Genomic DNA, 17,442 nt, shown 5'->3' with positions numbered 1-17,442 from the left:
GGTACAAGTAAGCTACTGTCTTACTTACAGCCTACACAGAAATCTTTCTGGTGTTAAGTGTGAAACATAAGATAATTCTATTTCATCTTTCTCTAGAACTCTATCTGAGAAAAGAGTAGAAATTTATATTTTAGAAAAACCTTCTTCACATGTAGACTGGAGGTGGTGGTCTAGCCACTAAGTCGTGTCTGACTCTTTGTGACCCCATGGACTATATATAGCCTGCCAAGCTCCTCTGTCCATGGAATTTCCCAGGCAAGAATACTGGAGTGGGTTGCCATTTCCTTCTCCAGGGGATCTTCCCCACCCAGGGATCAAACCCCATGGACTGCAGCACGCCAGGCTTCCCTGTCCATCACCAACTCCCAGAGCTTACTTAAACTCATGTCCATTGAGTCGGTGATGCCATCCAACCATCTCATCCTCTGTCGTCCCCTTCTCCTCGTGCTCTCAATCTTTCCCAGCATCAGGGTCTTTTCAAATGAGTCAGCTCTTCGCATCAGGTGGCCAAAGTATTGGAGTTGAAGCTAGACATGCTTTAAACTGCTGCTTTTTCCCTGTGTCCTGGGACAGGTGAGTCTGTGCTCAGGCTCCTCAGTAACATCCCTCCCTCCTGTAGGTTGTTGCATAGGGGCTGGGGTTCCTGTGGGTACCACGTCTCTATCTTTCCTACCCATTTCTTTATTTTTTTAAAGATTTCTTTATTTTGTTCTTTGGCTGTGCTGAATCTTCATTGCTGCTCACGGGTTTTCACCAGTTGCAGCATGCAGGGGTTATTCTTTGTTGCAGTGCGCAGGCTTCTCATTGTGGTGGCATCTCTTGTTGCAGAGCACAGGCTCTAGGGTGCATGGGCTTCAGTAGTTGTGACACGTGGGCTCAGTAGTTGTGGCTCTCAGACTCTAGAGCGCGTGCTCAGTGGTTGTGACACATGGGTTCAGTTGTCCCATGGCATGTGGAATCTTCCTGGACCAGAGATTGAACCCATGTCCCCTGCATTGGCAGGTGGATTCTTAACCACTGGACCACCAGGGAAGCTCCCCATTTCTTTATTTTTTAAGATTTTTTTTTGAAATGGACGGTTTAAAAAGTCTCTATTGAATCTGCTATAGTATTGCTTTTGTTCTATGCTTTTTTTTTTTTGGTTGTGAGCCACGTGGGATTTAGCTCCCTGAGCAGGGGTGGAACCCGAACTCCCTGCATTGGAAGGTGAAGTCCTAACTACTGGACTGCCAGGGAAATCCCTTTCCTACCCATTGCTGGGTGGCCCTTCTGTGTGCAAAAGCCACTCTATCAACCCTCAGCTCTTTGGAAGGAATTGCTCTGTTTGTATTAATAGGTATAGTTTGGTGTGTCTGTGCGTGATGCCATCTTGGTCCCCTTCTCTTTAAGGAAAGTGTGATTTTAGAGGAGAAATACTTCCTCTGCTTTTATTTTTTTAACCCCAGCCCATGGCCCAATGTCACATCCCTGAACAATTTACATGACTTCCTGGGAAACCAGAGATATAAATGAATGTGACAGCTGTGGTTTATGTTACTAGCATTCTCTCCTTGTGGATTTCCTTGGCATCCTCTTTAGTGACACCAGATATATTTAGATGGACTGAACGATGGTGTAAGGATAGACACTGAGACTAGAAGAATCACTTCACTGCTTTAAAGTTGGTAACTTCCATGTGAGCCCATATTTCCCATTTCTGTCCTATAGTTCAACTAGCGCTATGCCCGGAGTGCCCTCTCTAATTGTAAAAATTCTAGCCAAGTCTTCTGCCAGTGCACACATTCTGACATGCTTATATATCTATCTTTATTATTTTATGTCTCCTCTGTGGGTCAGCCTAGCCAGGGGAGTGTACTGGTCATGAGGAAAACTGAATTTGAATCCTTATCTGCCTGTTGTTTGTTGTTCGGTTGCTAAGTCGTGCCTGACTCTTTGCACGTCTGTAGACTGTAGCCCACCAGGCTCCTCTGTCCATGGGATTTCTCAGGCAAGAATACTGGAGTGGCTTGTCATTTTGTCCCCCAGGGGAATCTTCCTGACCCAGGTATGGAACCTACGTCTCCTGCACTGCAGGCAGATTCTTCACCATTGAGCCACCATCCTCTTGAGACACATCAACGAAGTCATTTCACTTTTTGGAGGTTTGGTGTTCTTGTCTGTATAAGAGGGCTACAATTTTGTGCTGCAGGGCTCTTTGAAAATGTAAAGAGATAATAATGTATGTGATATAGTTAGAGAACATACACACACACACATGTATTGTGTTGGCCAAAAATTTCATTCAGTTTTTCTATAACATCTTAATTAAGAACTCTTAAAAATTAATTTTTATTGGAGTATAGTTGTTTACAATGTTGTGTTAGTTTCCATTGTATAGAAAAATGAATCAGCCATACATGTACATATATCCCCTTCCTTTTGGACTCTCTTCCCATTCAGGTCACCACAGTGCATTAAGTAGAGTTCCCTGTGCTATACAGTATGGTCTCATTAGTTACCTATTTTATTCATGATATCAATAATGTATGTGTGTCAGCTGAGTTTTTTTTGCCAACCCAATATATTTGATCTTTAAAGAAATATCTACTTTTTCTGAAACTATATGGCGCATTTGGAACTTCTTTTGTAGCACTCATCACATTTTTCCTTGTGTTGACTATTGTTTCATCTTTTTTCCAAAACAAGCATTTGCATGCCCACTCAATGTTATTATGACAACACAATAAAAATACACTGTGCTGTGTGCTTTGATGAATAGAAAATCGAGAGACACATAGCTTGACTCATAGGAACATCAAGTCAAACTTGTACAAGTTTCTTTTTCCCCCCACCAGAATCCTCATTCTCCATTATGCCCCTCTTTTCTCGAAACTTAGTCATTCTACAGAGGCTCCCAGACTTTACTTATCAGTGCCACTCTGATTCATGCTCTGTTAATTTTGCTGCAAAGCTTCGTATCTTCATTGTATGATTTATCGAACATTTCTCTGAGTGTGTTCCTCAGAAACCTTTAAAGTCTGCCCAAAATAGACCTGGTTTTCTTAAAATTGTTCTCTTATTCATTATTTTCAATAAAAGCATCATTTTCTAGGGGCTTCCCAGGTGACTCAGTGGTAAAGAATCTGCCTGCAGTGAAGGAGACACGTTGGGTCAGGAAGATCCCCTGGTGAAGGACATGGCAACTCACTCCAGTATTCTTTCCTGGAGAGCCCCATGGACAGAGGAGCCTGGTGGCTACAATCCGTGGGATCGCAAAGAGTTGGACATGACTGAAACGACTTAGCACACACTCATGAGGATTCAGAGCCCCAGGAATGAACATCTATCTGCATCACCTCCATGGGTGAGGACCAAGTAAAAGCAGGTTGGCAGCTCCTCTCAGAGATGTGAGCTTCAGGCATGTGGTCATCCCTCTACTGAACTCCTAGGTTCTGGTAACACCACCTATCCCCTTCCTTTCCTCAGTTCTAATGAAAACAGCTTCTTCTTGCAGTTAGTAACTTTTGGATTATATCAGTATTCATCTTTTATCTTGTTTTAGTCACTTTCAGAATGCATCTATGTATCTAATTCCTTGTGTTAAGTCTTTATAATTTCTGCTTCCTGAATGGTTCCAAAATTACTTTATAATGTACCCAGTATAGGATAGATGGTAAATAATGTCAAATCTGTTCATGTCTAATCATTATCAGATTAAATTTATTCACTTACATTCACACATTCTACCTTCACAAACAATTATTGATTCCAATGACCAACATTTGTAGAAAAAGAGCAAAGTATTGAGACAACTCTTGTCCTTAAGGTTTTCAAGCAAAGTAGGGGTGATATAACCCAATAATTCTCCAAACTGATGTTTAAATAATAACTTGTAGACTCCAAAGCATGAAATACTGCAATAGTTACCTTCTCAGACAGAGACAAGGCAGACCTTTTCTATTTATATTATGTACACCTTAAACCATGACTGAGACATTCTCAAGGCTTCCTAGGCAGCTCAGTGGTAAAGAATCCACCTGCCAAGCAAGAGACGCAGATTCAATCTCTGGGTCAGGAAGATCCCCTAGGGAAGGAAATGGCAACTCACTCCAGTATGCTTGCCTGGGAAATCCCATGGACAGAGGAGCCTGGAGGGCTGCGGTCCATGGGGTCACAAAAGAGTTAGACAGGACTTAGCAATTAAAACTGGAGAAGGCATTGGCACCCCACTCCAGTACTCTTGCCTGGAAAATCCCATGGATGGAGGAGCCTGGTAGGCTACAGTCCATGGGGTCGCTAAGAGTCGGACACGACTGAGCGACTTCACTTTCACTTTTCCCTTTCATGCGCTGGAGAAGGAAATGGCAACCCACTCCAGTATTCTTGCCTGGAGAATCCCAGGGATGGCAGAGCCTGGTGGGCTGCCGTCTATGGGGTCGCACAGAGTCGGACACGACTGAAGCAACTTAGCAGCAGCAATTAAAACAACAACAACAGACATTCTCAACTTTACTCTGCCAGTCAGTAGCCTCGTTGGAACAAGATCTAATAACCTTACTGCCACTCTGCCAACAGGAGCAATAACATGTATAAATGGATAATAGGATGTCTCATTAAACTGTTACCAGATTTCTGAGAAAAGAAATTTAATGTCTGTACAGAATAAGGAGGGGGAGAATATTAAGGCTGACTTTTCCAGTATATTTTAATTGGTTTAGTGCAGTCTCTAACATTATCTCACATTGGTTATGAGAAGATTCTCCTGCTGAAGAGTTTCCCCAGGGCAGCCTTCATGTCCCGATTCCTCAGACTGTAGATGAAAGGATTTAACATTGGGGTCACTGCGATGTACATCACTGTTATCACAGCATCCTTTAGGCTGTAACTAGTCAGAGGGCGGAAGTACATGCCCATGACTGTCCCATAATACAGAGAAACAACTGTGAGGTGGGAGCCACAGGTGGAGAAGGCTTTGAGCACACCTTTGGTGGATGGAACCCGTAAGACTGTGGAAAAGACCTGAACATAAGAGATGATGATGCATAGTAATGGCATGGAGAAAACAGCAGCTCCCAGGTACATCATCTTCACATTAAAGTGGATGTCAGAACAGGACAGCTTGAGCAAAGAGGTAATGTCACAGTAGAAGTTGGCCACTTCCTGGTTTCCACAGAAGGACAGGCTAGCTGTGAGCAGAGTGTGCGGGAGGGCATTGGCATTTCCAATCACCCAAGACCCAATGACTAGCAGGACACAAGTCTGTGGGCTTATAATTGTTGTGTAATGAAGTGGGCGGGTGATGGCCGCAGCTCGATCATAGGCCATTGCAGCCAGGATGTAACTATCTGTGTTACCCAGGGCTAACATGAAACACATCTGTGTTAGGCATCCTCCAAAGGAGATGGCTTTGGTGCCCAGGAGATGGTTGGCCAGTGCCTTAGGGATGGTTACAGAGGAGAAGAAGATGTCCACGAAGGAGAGGCTGGCAAGGAGAAGATACATGGGGTTGTGGAGGCGAACATCGAAGCGAATGGCCAAGATGATGAGCAGGTTTCCAATCACTGTGATGGGGTAAATGAACAGAAAGAGGATGAAGAAGACATTTTCCTCTTCCTGCTGACCGCTAACTCCCAGGAGGATGAAATCGAGGGTAGAGGATTGGTTGTCTTCTCTCATGGATCCTTCAGCAGGAAAGGGGAGAGGAATCCAAAATTAATAGTGAAATGCTATGTATGTTCTTTTTAAGTCACTACTTTTGACTCCTGTAGTTGCTGTGTCAATACCTGGGTTTACCAAATCCAGAGATAGGCAGTGCATTGCCGGTAAAAGATCACTGTTGGTCAGTGGGGCTAGCTGACAGTTAGCCCTGGACACTCATTCTAAGAAGTAAGTCATCTATGAAGTGTCCATCCTCCCCAGTCCCAGCACCATACCCAAACACGTAGGGTTTAATTATTTAACAGGCAATTAAGTTCATATTTGATGTGCTAGAAACTTTGTTAGTTCTTGAGGCAAAAGCATAAATATGGGAAAAGCACAACTTATCCATTTTTATTCATGTGTGGCAAAGTCTACTTCAAGGACCTTAGAACTTAATGGAGAAGCCAGAATCATACGCTAATCTTATCACACATGAAAAGCAAAGGACAATATTTTGGAGTCTCTGAGAAAGCATTCCAGTGCAAAGGATGGCTACTATAAGAAGAACGCTGAACGACTGGAAAATGTTCCACTGACTAAACTGAGAATGAAACGCAGAGTTCAGAACATAATAAATGCCTACATTGGCATCAGAAAATTGCATATCACAAAGACCATCTGGGTTAGGTCATAGCAAAGTGAGATCAGTGATTTACTTCTTGGCCATCTCATTTTTAAAGTAAACATTCACATTTGATATGTTTTTTTCTATATTCCAAACTCTTAAATATATGTGATCATAATATTTTTCTCTTTGACCTTCCTTACCTTTTATTATTATTATTATGTCCTTTGGTGACTCATCCAATTTCATGGTGACTTTCAACTACTACTTAGTAGAAATGGATAGAACAAAGTAGATAGAATTCAGAGTTGTTTTCAAGGAAAATTCAAGAGAAACTCTAGATATACTAAAAGATTTAGGCAAGTTAGCTGCATAAAAATCAATATTAAAATATCGATATTGTCTTATACTTTTGTTGTTAGTCATTCAGTCATGTCCCATTCTTTGCAATCCTGTGGACTGTAGCCTGCCAGGCTCCTCTATCCATGGGATTCTCCAGGCAAGAATACTGGAGTGGGTTGCCATTTCCTTCTCCAGGTGATCTTCCTGACCCAGGGACTGCTGGTCTATTCCCCTTAGCAGCACTTACCTGGCCACTTGTCTTATACATTAAAAATTATAATTTTTAAAAGTTATTCCCATTCATAATAGCAAGAGAAATTTTAAGAAATAGAGAAATAATTCTTTAAAAAAGAAGAGGTCCAGACTGGCTGGGGAAAGCTACAAAATGTTACCAAACAACAAGAAACAAATAATAAAAAAAAAATAGGGAAATACATATTATTAACAGAAGTTTCAATGTTGTATAATTGAAATGTCAGTTTCAGTTCAGTTCAGTTCAGTCGCTCAGTCATGTCCGACTCCTTGCGACCCCATGAACTGCAGCACGCCAGGCCTCCCTGTCCATCACCAACTCTCGGAGTCCACCCAAACCCATGTACATCGAGTCAGTGATGCCATCCAACCATTTCATCCTCTGTCATCCCCTTCTCCTCCTGCCCCCAATCCTACCCAGCATTAGGGTCTTTTCCAATGAGTCAACTCTTCACATGAGGTGGCCAAAGTATTGGAGTTTCAGCTTCAACATCAGACCTTCCAATGAACACCCAGGACTGATCTCCTTTAGGATGGATTGATTGGATCTCCTTGCAGTCCAAGGGACTCTCAAGAGTCTTCTCCAACACCACAGTTCAAAAGCATCAATTCTGCGGCACTCAGCTTTCTTCACCATCCAACTCTCACATCCATACGTGACCACTGGAAAAACCATAGCCTTGACTAGACGGACTTTTGTTGGCAACGTAATGTCTCTGCTTTTCAATATGCTATCTAGGTTGGCCATAACCTTCCTTCCAAGGAGTAAGCGTCTTTTAATTTCATGGCTGCAATCACCATCAGCAGTGATTTTGGAGCCCAAAAAAATAAAGTCTGACACTGTTTCCACTGTTTCCCCATCTATTTGCCATGAAGTGATGGGACCAGATGCCATGATCTTAGTTTTCTGAACGTTGAGCTTTAAGCCAACTTTTTTACTCTACTCTTTCACTTTCATCAAGAGGCTCTTTAGTTCCTCTTCACTTTCTGCCATAAGGGTGGTGTCATCCGCATATCTGAGGTTATTGATATTTCTCCCGGCAATCTTGATTCCAGTTTGTGTTTCTTCCAGCCCAGCGTTTCTCATGATGTACTCTGCATATAAGTTAAATAAGCAAGGTGACAATATACAGCCTTGACGTACTCCTTTTCCTATTTGGAACCAGTCTGTTGTTCCACGTCCAGTTCTAACTGTTGCTTCCTGACCTGCATACAGGTTTCTCAAAATACCATAGGTTTCTTTAAAAGATGATATTTACTAAACTGATCCAAAAATTCGTGTAGTCTGAGAATAAAGAGCCAAGAGAACTAAGAGAGTTTGAGGCATGAGAATAAGGAGAAAGAAACTGACCTGTCAGTTATCAAACTGATTTACTCTGGTAATTCAGACAGTGAAGTGGAACTGGCATAGGAATACACCAACAGATCTATGTAATATGTTAGAGAGTTAGAAACAGATCCAACACTTATTAGAAATTGATACTAAACATAGTTGGTTTAGTACTAGGCAGGGAAAGGATAGACTGGTCATTTGGTAAAGAGTGCTGGGACAGTTGGATATCTATAAGACATGTGTGCACTGCTATATTTAAAGTGGGTAACCAACAAGGACTTACTGTATAGCACAGGGAACTCTGCAATGTTATGTAACAACCTAAATGGGAAAAGAATTTGAAAAAGAATAGAAAAATATGTATACATATAACTGAATCACTTTACTGTACATCTGAAACTAACACAACATTGTCAGTCACCTATGAAAGTGAAAGTCACTCAGTCGTGTTCGACTCTTTGAGACCCCATGGAATAGTCCATGGAATTCCCCAGGCCAGAATATCGGAGTAGGTAGCTGTTCCCCTCTCCAGGGGATCTTCCCAACCCAGGTCTCCTGCTTTGCAGGAGGATTCTTTACCAGCTGAGCCACCAAGGAAGCCCAGAATCAACTATACTACAACACAAAAAAGTTGTTTCCTGAAAAAAGAAAATATAGAAAAATAATTTTTAAAGGATTAGTTCAAAAAAGCAAAGTTCAGAAAATTTAGAGAGAGATTATGTTTATGAAATCAGGCTTCCTCCACGCTATTTCTCCTTGTGCTGGCTGGATGGAAATGTCCAAGAGGCTGAATTGGACGATGGAGTCACATGGTGGAATGAGCCTGTGTCCCTTGGAGAACCATCATCCACCAAGGACACCCACTGGGACTGTTACATAAGGAAAAAAACGTTATACTGTTTAAACCATTGCATTTGTCATGTATTTGTTACCATAGTCCGGAATATCCCAAGTAATTCACTAATTTTTACAAAAGGACTTCTAATCAGTGATTGCTTCTGTAATAAATTTATGCACCTATTCTGAATGTCTCTTATAGTACACATCAGATTTATAGTACACATATAGGCACAGGGAATTCTGATAAAATTATCTTTCCCCCGAATATGATGTGCTTTTTCATCTCTGCACCTAAGTGAATTTGATTTTCTCTCTTGAATGCCTTTCTCTATATTCACATGAAATCATAATACCTCACAATTGAGAGGGTTAGTAAAACTGGAAGGTTCAGAGACTACGGTTAGCTCATATGGCAAAGAAGGGTAATGCTTATAGTTGAGGCTCTTGGCAACATGGCAGACTTAGCCAATGTCAGCAGGTCCCATTCCAATGAAAACACATAGAAATTATAAATAAGTTTAATAAGTAATTGGTGGTGTTTGAGGTGGGCCATGGGCTTCCTTGATGGCTAAGTGGTAAAGTATCTACCTGCAATGCAGGAGAGGAAGGAGATTCAGTTTTGATCCCTGGGTCAGGAAGATCCCCAGGAGGAGGGCAACCCACTCCAGTATTCTTGCCTGGAAAATCTCATGGACAGAAGAGCCTGGTGGGCTACAGTCCATAGAGTTGCAAAACGACAGAGCACACACGCACAATAAGTAATTAAGAATGCATACCCAAACCTAAAAGAAAGAAATGGGAACATGTAGCCATGAGAAACAGAAAGAACAAGAGTTGTAAGCAAAGCTGATGCTGCGATGAACCCTTGAGGTTTCAACCAGGAGTTTGGTCTGAAGGCTGGGATCTGGGGTGTTAATGATCCTTACACAAGATGTGGTCACAGACCTGCATGAAGCAGGAAATTTGATTTGAGTCTCTGTGTAAAACACTCAAGCATTGTCCTGTTGATGAAAAGAGCACTAGGAAAAAAAAAATTGCCGTATAAGACTTGGAAAGGAAAAAACAAAATGGATAGAATTCAATGAAAATGTGATTGCTTCCCAAGAAAATCCAAGAGTTTCTAGATGAACCAACAGGTTTCAGCCTATGTGTGTGACGTAAATCAATATTATAAAATCAATAATGACAGTCTACCAAAACTTTTGTGGTTCTCCTCAAACCCACCATGCTCCCTACATCAGTACTCTCCCAGTAACACAGGTGTCAGGCTTCCCAGGTGGCTCATTGGTAAAGAATCCACCTACCAGTGCAGGAGATGTGGGTTCGATCTCTGGGTCAGGAACATCCCCTGGAGTAGGAAATGGCAACCCACTCCAATATTCTTGCCTGGGAAATCGCATGGACAGAAGAAGCTGGTGGGCTGTAGTTTATAGAGTCACAAAGGTGTCAGACATGACTGAGTGGCTAAACAACAACAACAATAAAACATAGGTGTCACATCCCACTTCACTGAGACACTTAAACCCTTAAGGAAATATTTCCTCAATATTTGCCCCAGAACATAATTTCCATACACGTACTTCCATTCTGTTCTTTCTCTTCAAAAACTTAGAGGAAAAGTGTAAATGCATCCGTATATTCACACCTTTATTCTCTTCAGCTTCCTTAGCTATATAACTCCACCATTCTTTCAGCTGTGGGATTTTCTTTCTCCAGTTTCTACCTTTAAACTAGCTCTTTCCCATTGACTGGTAAATACCATATCCTCTTTCATCATTCAACAAATGTTCCTCAATCTTACAACTCTTTCTACCTACTATCCCATTTTAAACCTATGCTCTTCTTTTTCAGGCAGGCTTCTTTATAGAGATGTCTGCCTCCTGGATCCAAAAGTATATTTTAATCTGCTTGTGATTTTGTCTGTCTCTTTAAATCACTCACTGTCTACTTATCCCCTAAGATGAAGTCCAAGTTTAATTTCATGGAGAAAACTCAAGGACAAAGAATTCATACAATGGAAAAATACATTAGGCAGAAATGGATTATATATCTCTTTCTTGACTGTTCTGGGTGATCGTTGTAGTGCGTGGGCTCTAGAGTGCACAGACTTAGTCGCCCCATGGCATGTTTTATCTTAGTTCCCCAGCCAGAGATCAAACCCCTGTGTTGGAAGGTCGATTCTTAACCTCTGGACCACCAGGGAAGTTCCAGATTATGTATCTTTAATAGGGGCACAGGATACAGTGGGAAAATCAGTCTGGAAAGGAAGTTTAGATTCTTTATTGTCTGAGCCATCAGGATTCCAGGCAATTCAGTTCACCATTTTTCCCTGTGATAAAATGACAATAATTCTACTTAACTGTCGGGACCAGCCCAACAACGAACTGACCCAAGGGAGCGGTGCCGCAGAAGAATAAAGAAAAAGAAGACTCAGAAATAAAGTGGGAATCAGGGGGCTGATGCCATTCGCAGGCAAAAGCCCAGATCCTAATCCTCACATGCCTTTTATTGTTAACTTCTACTTCCTTATTCATGCTCTAGAGATATATATTCTTTACAATCTTGGATCAGGGATAAAGATATACAATGCACAGTCCTCAATGTCAAACCTTCAGGCCTTTCATGACTCTGTTTAGCTCTTCAGCTAGTGAAGACCTTTCTCAGTAACTCTCTCAAGGCTCTGGTCACGAGAACAGTCATTGATGGTTTTCCATCAGTCACATCAGTACTTCAACATCTTGTTTTCAAGATGTCTTTCCATGATGTACTTTTTACTGCTCCCAGCCTTCGCCTGGGGGTGATGAGAAAGTCATTCTTATTTTTCAAAGAAGCCCTGTTAATTATAGTACAGGCCTGTGCATAGCATATTCCCTTCACTTACCTCTTGGAAGTTTAGTAAGACTCAAAAGAAATAATGCATGCAGTGCAGTTGCTGGCTATCTATCCCTTGCTGTGTCTATCATAGAGTCTCTCCTCCAGTATCTGCTGCTCCTACTGGGCAGTCAGCTCAGATGCTGCCAAAAAAGCTCCTGGTCCCGTGGCCTTCCCTTCTCTCTCATGAATGGGAAGCTTGCAGCAGCCGGTTTAGCACTGTTAGCATTCCTTCTGAGGGGCAGGCACACTGGAGAAAGTGCTAGTCAGTCATAAACCAGAGATCAGGTTTTTAGCCCCCTGTCCCTGATGAAAAGGAGACAGGACTAGGGTGGTTTGGAAAGAAGAGACTCAGATTTCCCAAAACTTAGAGCAGAAAAGACAGATGAATCTGTCCTGAATGGAGCCTCCAGATGAGAAATCTGGCTTCATGGAAGGAGACTGTGTTACAGCATAGAGAAAATTGTGACTTATTCACCACATTATGAAGTCCTGAAACAGGACTCCTGCGGGTCCTCTTCAGGCCGAATGAAGTCAGACCATTGGTGAGATCTGTTGATGTACTCCTATAGCTATGCCCCAAGGGGAAAGAGTGGCCCTTAAGAATAATTATTCTAGAGTTCTCCTTGAAGGAAGGATGAGCGAGATGGCTTCCCAGTGAGTGTGTCTCTAGCGTCCAAGCACTGGGATGACCTGTTCTATCCTATTCAGCACGAACTTGGAGCTACCCCTTGGGAGCAACAAGGACTGTGACACCACTGAGCTCTTGGTTTTACTTCCAGTCTACACCAAAGCCTTTCTAGTATGAAGTGTGGCAAAGAAAAATGATTCTATTTTATCTTTCCTCTACCATTTGATTGGGGGGGGTAGTCATGGTGGGAATTATACTTTAGCATGCTGATGGTGGGTCTCCTACTTCTTTAGATTCTTAAAGCTGGAAAGGGCCTGATGTTATCTAGTCCATTTCATGTATGTGTTACCTTTATAACAACCCTTGGTTAATGGTTGTTATCTTATGACCAAGTGTCTGTGGCAGAGAGGTCACTGAGTTTCTGTAGGGGAGCATGGTGAAGACAGTGAGCTCTGGCTGAGTTTCCATCCTGGCTCTGCCTCTTACTGGAGTTTCCCAGTTGGTGCTAGTGGCAAAGAACCCACCTGCCAATGTAGGAGACATAAGAGATGCAGGTTTGATTCCTGGGTCGGGAAGATCCCCTGCAGAAGGAAATGGCAACCCACTCCAGTATTCTTACTTGAAGAATCTCATGGACAGAGGAGCCTGGCAGGCTGTATGCCATAGGTTCACAAAGTGTCAGACAGGACTGAAGTGACTGAGCATGCATGCATGCCTCTTACTGGCTGTGACTGACTTTGGATAGTTATTTAATGTACTGACTCATTTCTATAACTGGAATAACAATGCAGCAGCAGCAACAACTACATCCTCATAAAGTTGTTATAAGGATCAAATGGATTAATATCTGAAAAGTCTTTAATAAAACAAAGCCTAGCACAGAGTTGTTGTTTAGTCACTAAGTCTTGTCCGACACTTTTGCTACCCCATGGACTGTAGCCTGCCAGGTTCCTCTGTCCATAGGATTTGCCGGACAAGAATACTGGAATAGGTTGCCATTTCCTTCTCCAGAGGATCTTCCCAACCCAGGTTCAAACCCACATCACTTGCATTGCACGTGGATTCTTTATTGCTGAGCCAGCTGGAAAGCACATAGTTAGCAGTTAGTAAAGATTAACTGTTATTTCACTATTTATTTTTCTGCTTTCTTCATGTAATTGTATAACTCTCCAAAATCTTTCATTAGAGGCTACACATGGTAGTCATTGGAAACTTTGTTTAATTACATTTTCTTGTATATAAAGTTTGGGTTATATTTCCTGTTGCTCTGTTGTTACTTGCGGTGGGTTCAGATCATGTTTCAAAGTCCATACCATGACATCCCATGGTATACTTTCTTCTTAGGAATAACATTTTGCTCTTGGTGTCATTCTCAGAATGTCTTGTGATTTCAAACTTTATTTACTGGGGTACCCATTAGGGCCAAGGAACTGTGGAATGATATATAAGAGAACTGTGAAGGAAATAATGCTTTAACACTCAAAACATTTGCAAATATTATCTGTGGGCAGTGATTACAGCTTCATTAACGTATCAAGAAATATCTGACCATTCCTTTCCTCCCAAGGAGAAATGAATCTCTGAATAGAGAAACAGGCTAAACTGAACAGTTTGTTGGCAAATTCCAGGCTTGATTAAATCACTTCTCCTTTTAAGATGTCTTTTAAAAGTAGAAATGATATATGAAATATACTTGTAGAGTAAGAGAAAGGAAGTAACACCTTAAGTACTTGGAAGAAAAAGCTATCCTTGCAAACAGTTTAAGAAAGTGAAGAGAATAATTTTTTATATAAATTATTTTTTCATGAACTTAAGATATTTTAAAAAGACAGAGCATAAGTCAGACAAAAATTTAGAAGACAATGAGACTGCTCTGCCGACAGCAGACAGAAATGAAAAAGGCCAAAAACAGAGATTATAATTGACATTTTAGGCGAACTTGACATCAGAAAAATAAATTTGTAAGAAAAGTGAGAGGGGAAAAAAAACTTGTAAAAGAGAGCTCCTATAAGGCTATCAGAAGATTTCTCAGCAGAGATCTTGCAGATCAACAGAAAGCAGGATGATATATTCAAGGCCTGAATGAAAAAAACTGCCAACCAAGAATAATTTACTCAGAAAAGTTGTTCTTCAGAAACAAATGTGAGAGAAAGACTTTTTCTAACCAACAGAAGCTGAGAAATTTCATCATCTTCAGACTTGCTTTACAAGAAATGCTGAGAGGAGTTCTTCAACCTGAAATGAAAGGTCACTAATTAGTAACATGAAAGAAAACATATAAAAATATCCAACACATTGGTAAAGATAAACACAGAGTCAGATTCAGATTCTATAATGGAGTGGTGTGTCCTTTAATGCTGGTTAAAGGACAAAAGTATTAAAATAGTTATAGGCAAAATACACAATTTAGAAAGAAGTAAATGATAATATCAAATATATAAAGACAGAGAGTGAAAGAGCAAGATTTTTGTTTGTGATTTAAGTTAAGTTGTTATCAGTGTAAGATAGACATTTACATCTATATGATGTTTTATGTAGGCCTTATGGTAATCACATGGTAAAAATCTACAGTAGATTCACAAAAGATAGAGAGGAAGGAATAAAAGCATATTACTACAGAAAAGCATCAGTTGACAAAGGAAAGCAGCAAGAGTGAAACGAGCAAGAGAACTACAAAACAACCAGAAAACAATCAGTAAGATGGCACTAGTAAGTCCTTGTTGCTGTTGTTGTTTAGTTGCTGAGCCGTGTCTGACTCTTTTGTGATTCCATGGACTGTAGCCCACCAGGCTCCTCTGTCCATGGGATTTCCCAGGCAGGGTTGCCATTTTCTTCTTTAGCGGATCTTCCCTACCCAGCGATTGAACCTTTGCCTCCTGCATCTCTTGCATTGGAAGGCAGATTTTTTATCACTACGTCACCTGGGAAGCTTATGACTCAGAGCTTAAAGCAACAGAAGAGATGGATACACAATGTCAAGCTTCTTCTGCAAACAAGAGGCAGTTAGGGGACATGTGGCGTCTGCCCCTGGGGAGACCCCACAGGGTTCTGCTCAGTTACAGAGATGCAGAGCAAAAGATACTGTCTCTTAGCACAGATACACCAGATGTGTGAAAAGGTGAAGCCATGTGTTGCTGACACTGTGCCTGCTTTTGGACATGACAGAATCTCATGGAACCTAGCAGACCTGAATGACCTTGCCCTGAGAGATCAAATATGTCTTCTGGGAAGGGGGAGGACGTTGGCGAATGGATTTCAAAATGACTGCAGCCTCTGATATGTCCTCACATTGGTTATGAGGAAATGCTCTTGTTGAAGAGTTTCCCTGGGTCAGCTTTCATAGCTTGGTTTCTCAGACTATAGGTGAAAGGATTTAACATTGGGGTCACAGCCATGTACATCATGGTTATCACTGTATCCTTCAGTCTGGTTGCTTAAGTTCAGGCTCATTCTAAAAGCTCTCAAAGCACTTACTTCCCTCACCATGTTTTACACTTTGGGAGTCAATTTTACATTTCAAAATTTTATGTATCACTTTAATGATTTTAGATTCAGATGATTTTTACTACTTTCGTTTTTTAACCTTCATACTAACTTCATAGGCGATTGGCCCATTAGCTTTATTGTGTGTTTGCTTTTACTGGTGAGATTCTTTCTTTTTTTTTTTTTTTATAAATTTATTTATTTTAGTTGGGGGCTAATTACTTTACAATATTGTAATAGTTTTTGCCATACATTGACATGAATCGGCCATGGGTTTACATGTGTTCCCCTTCCTGGACCTCCCACCCACCTCCCTCCCCATCCCATCCCTCTGGGTCATCCCATTGCCCCGGCCCTGAGCCCTTGTCTCATGCATCGAACATGGAATGGTGTTCTGTTTCACATATGATAATATACATGTTTCAATGCTATTCTCCCAGAACGTCCCACCCTCACCTTCTCCCTCAGAGTCCATAAAATTGTTCTATGCATCTGTGTCTCTTATTCTGTCTCGCATATAGGGTTATAGTTACCATCTTTCAAATTCCATATATATGCATTAGTATACTGTATTGTTGTTTTTCTTTCTGGCTTACTTCACTCTGTATAATGGGCTCCAGTTTCATCCATCTCAGTAGAACCGATTCAAATGTATTTTTTTTAATGGCTGAGTAATATTCCATTGTGTATATGTACCACAGCTTCCTTATCCATTCGTCTGCTGATGGACATCTAGGTTGCTTCCATGTCCTGGCTATTGTAAACAGTGCTGCGATGAACATTGGGGTACACGCGTCTCTTTCAATTCTGGTTTCCTCGGTGTATATGCCCAGCAGTGGGATTGCTGGGTCATATGGCAGTTCTATTCCCAGTTTTTTAAGGAATCTCCACACTGTTCTCCATAGTGGCTGTACTAGTTTGCATTCCCACCAACAGTGTAAGAGGGTTCCCTTTTCTCCACACCCTCTCCAGCATTTATTGCTTGTAGACTTTTGGATAGCAGCCATTCTGACTGGTGTGAAATGATACCTCATTGTGGTTTTGATTTGCATTTCTCTAATAATGAGTGATGTTGAGCATCTTTTCATGTGTTTGTTAGCCATCTGTATGTCTTCTTTGGAGAAATGTCTGTTTAGTTCTTTGGCCCATTTTTTGATTGGGTCGTTTATTTTTCTGGAATTCAGCTGCAGGAGTTGCTTGTATATTTTTGAGATTAATTGTTTGTCTGTTGCTTCATTTGCTATTATTTTCTCCCATTCTGAAGGCTGTCTTTTCACCTTGCTTGAGATTCTTTCTTTTATAATTTTCTTGTTTCTAGTTACAGCCTTTTCTTTGCTATTTAAAGCAGCTCCTTTAACATTTCATGTAAGGCTGGTTTAATGATTCATAAATGAACTCCTTTAGATTTTGCTTCTCTGGGAAGTCTTTATCAACTTTGAATTATAA

At 41.2% G+C, this 17,442-nt stretch overlaps 2 protein-coding genes across 2 annotated transcripts in view; one reads left to right on the top strand and one right to left on the bottom strand.

The window, feature by feature from the left end:
- The window catches only part of OR1R1 (olfactory receptor family 1 subfamily R member 1), a 188,685-nt gene that overhangs the window by 71,346 nt on the left and 99,897 nt on the right, over window positions 1-17,442 (top strand). The window lies entirely within an intron of this gene.
- Window positions 4,726-5,655, bottom strand: LOC145540296 (olfactory receptor 1A1-like). Its single transcript, XM_081574553.1, has one exon. It carries the CDS (start codon window positions 5,653-5,655, stop codon window positions 4,726-4,728), a length of 930 nt encoding a protein of 309 aa, XP_081430679.1.

This window comes from Giraffa tippelskirchi, chromosome 3, assembly GCF_054371585.1.
Source record: "Giraffa tippelskirchi isolate mGirTip1 chromosome 3, T2T-mGirTip1v1.2.pri, whole genome shotgun sequence".
Lineage (NCBI taxonomy): Eukaryota > Metazoa > Chordata > Mammalia > Artiodactyla > Giraffidae > Giraffa > Giraffa tippelskirchi.
Note: the sequence above shows the minus strand (reverse complement) of the source record. Positions and strands in the feature narration are given on the sequence as shown.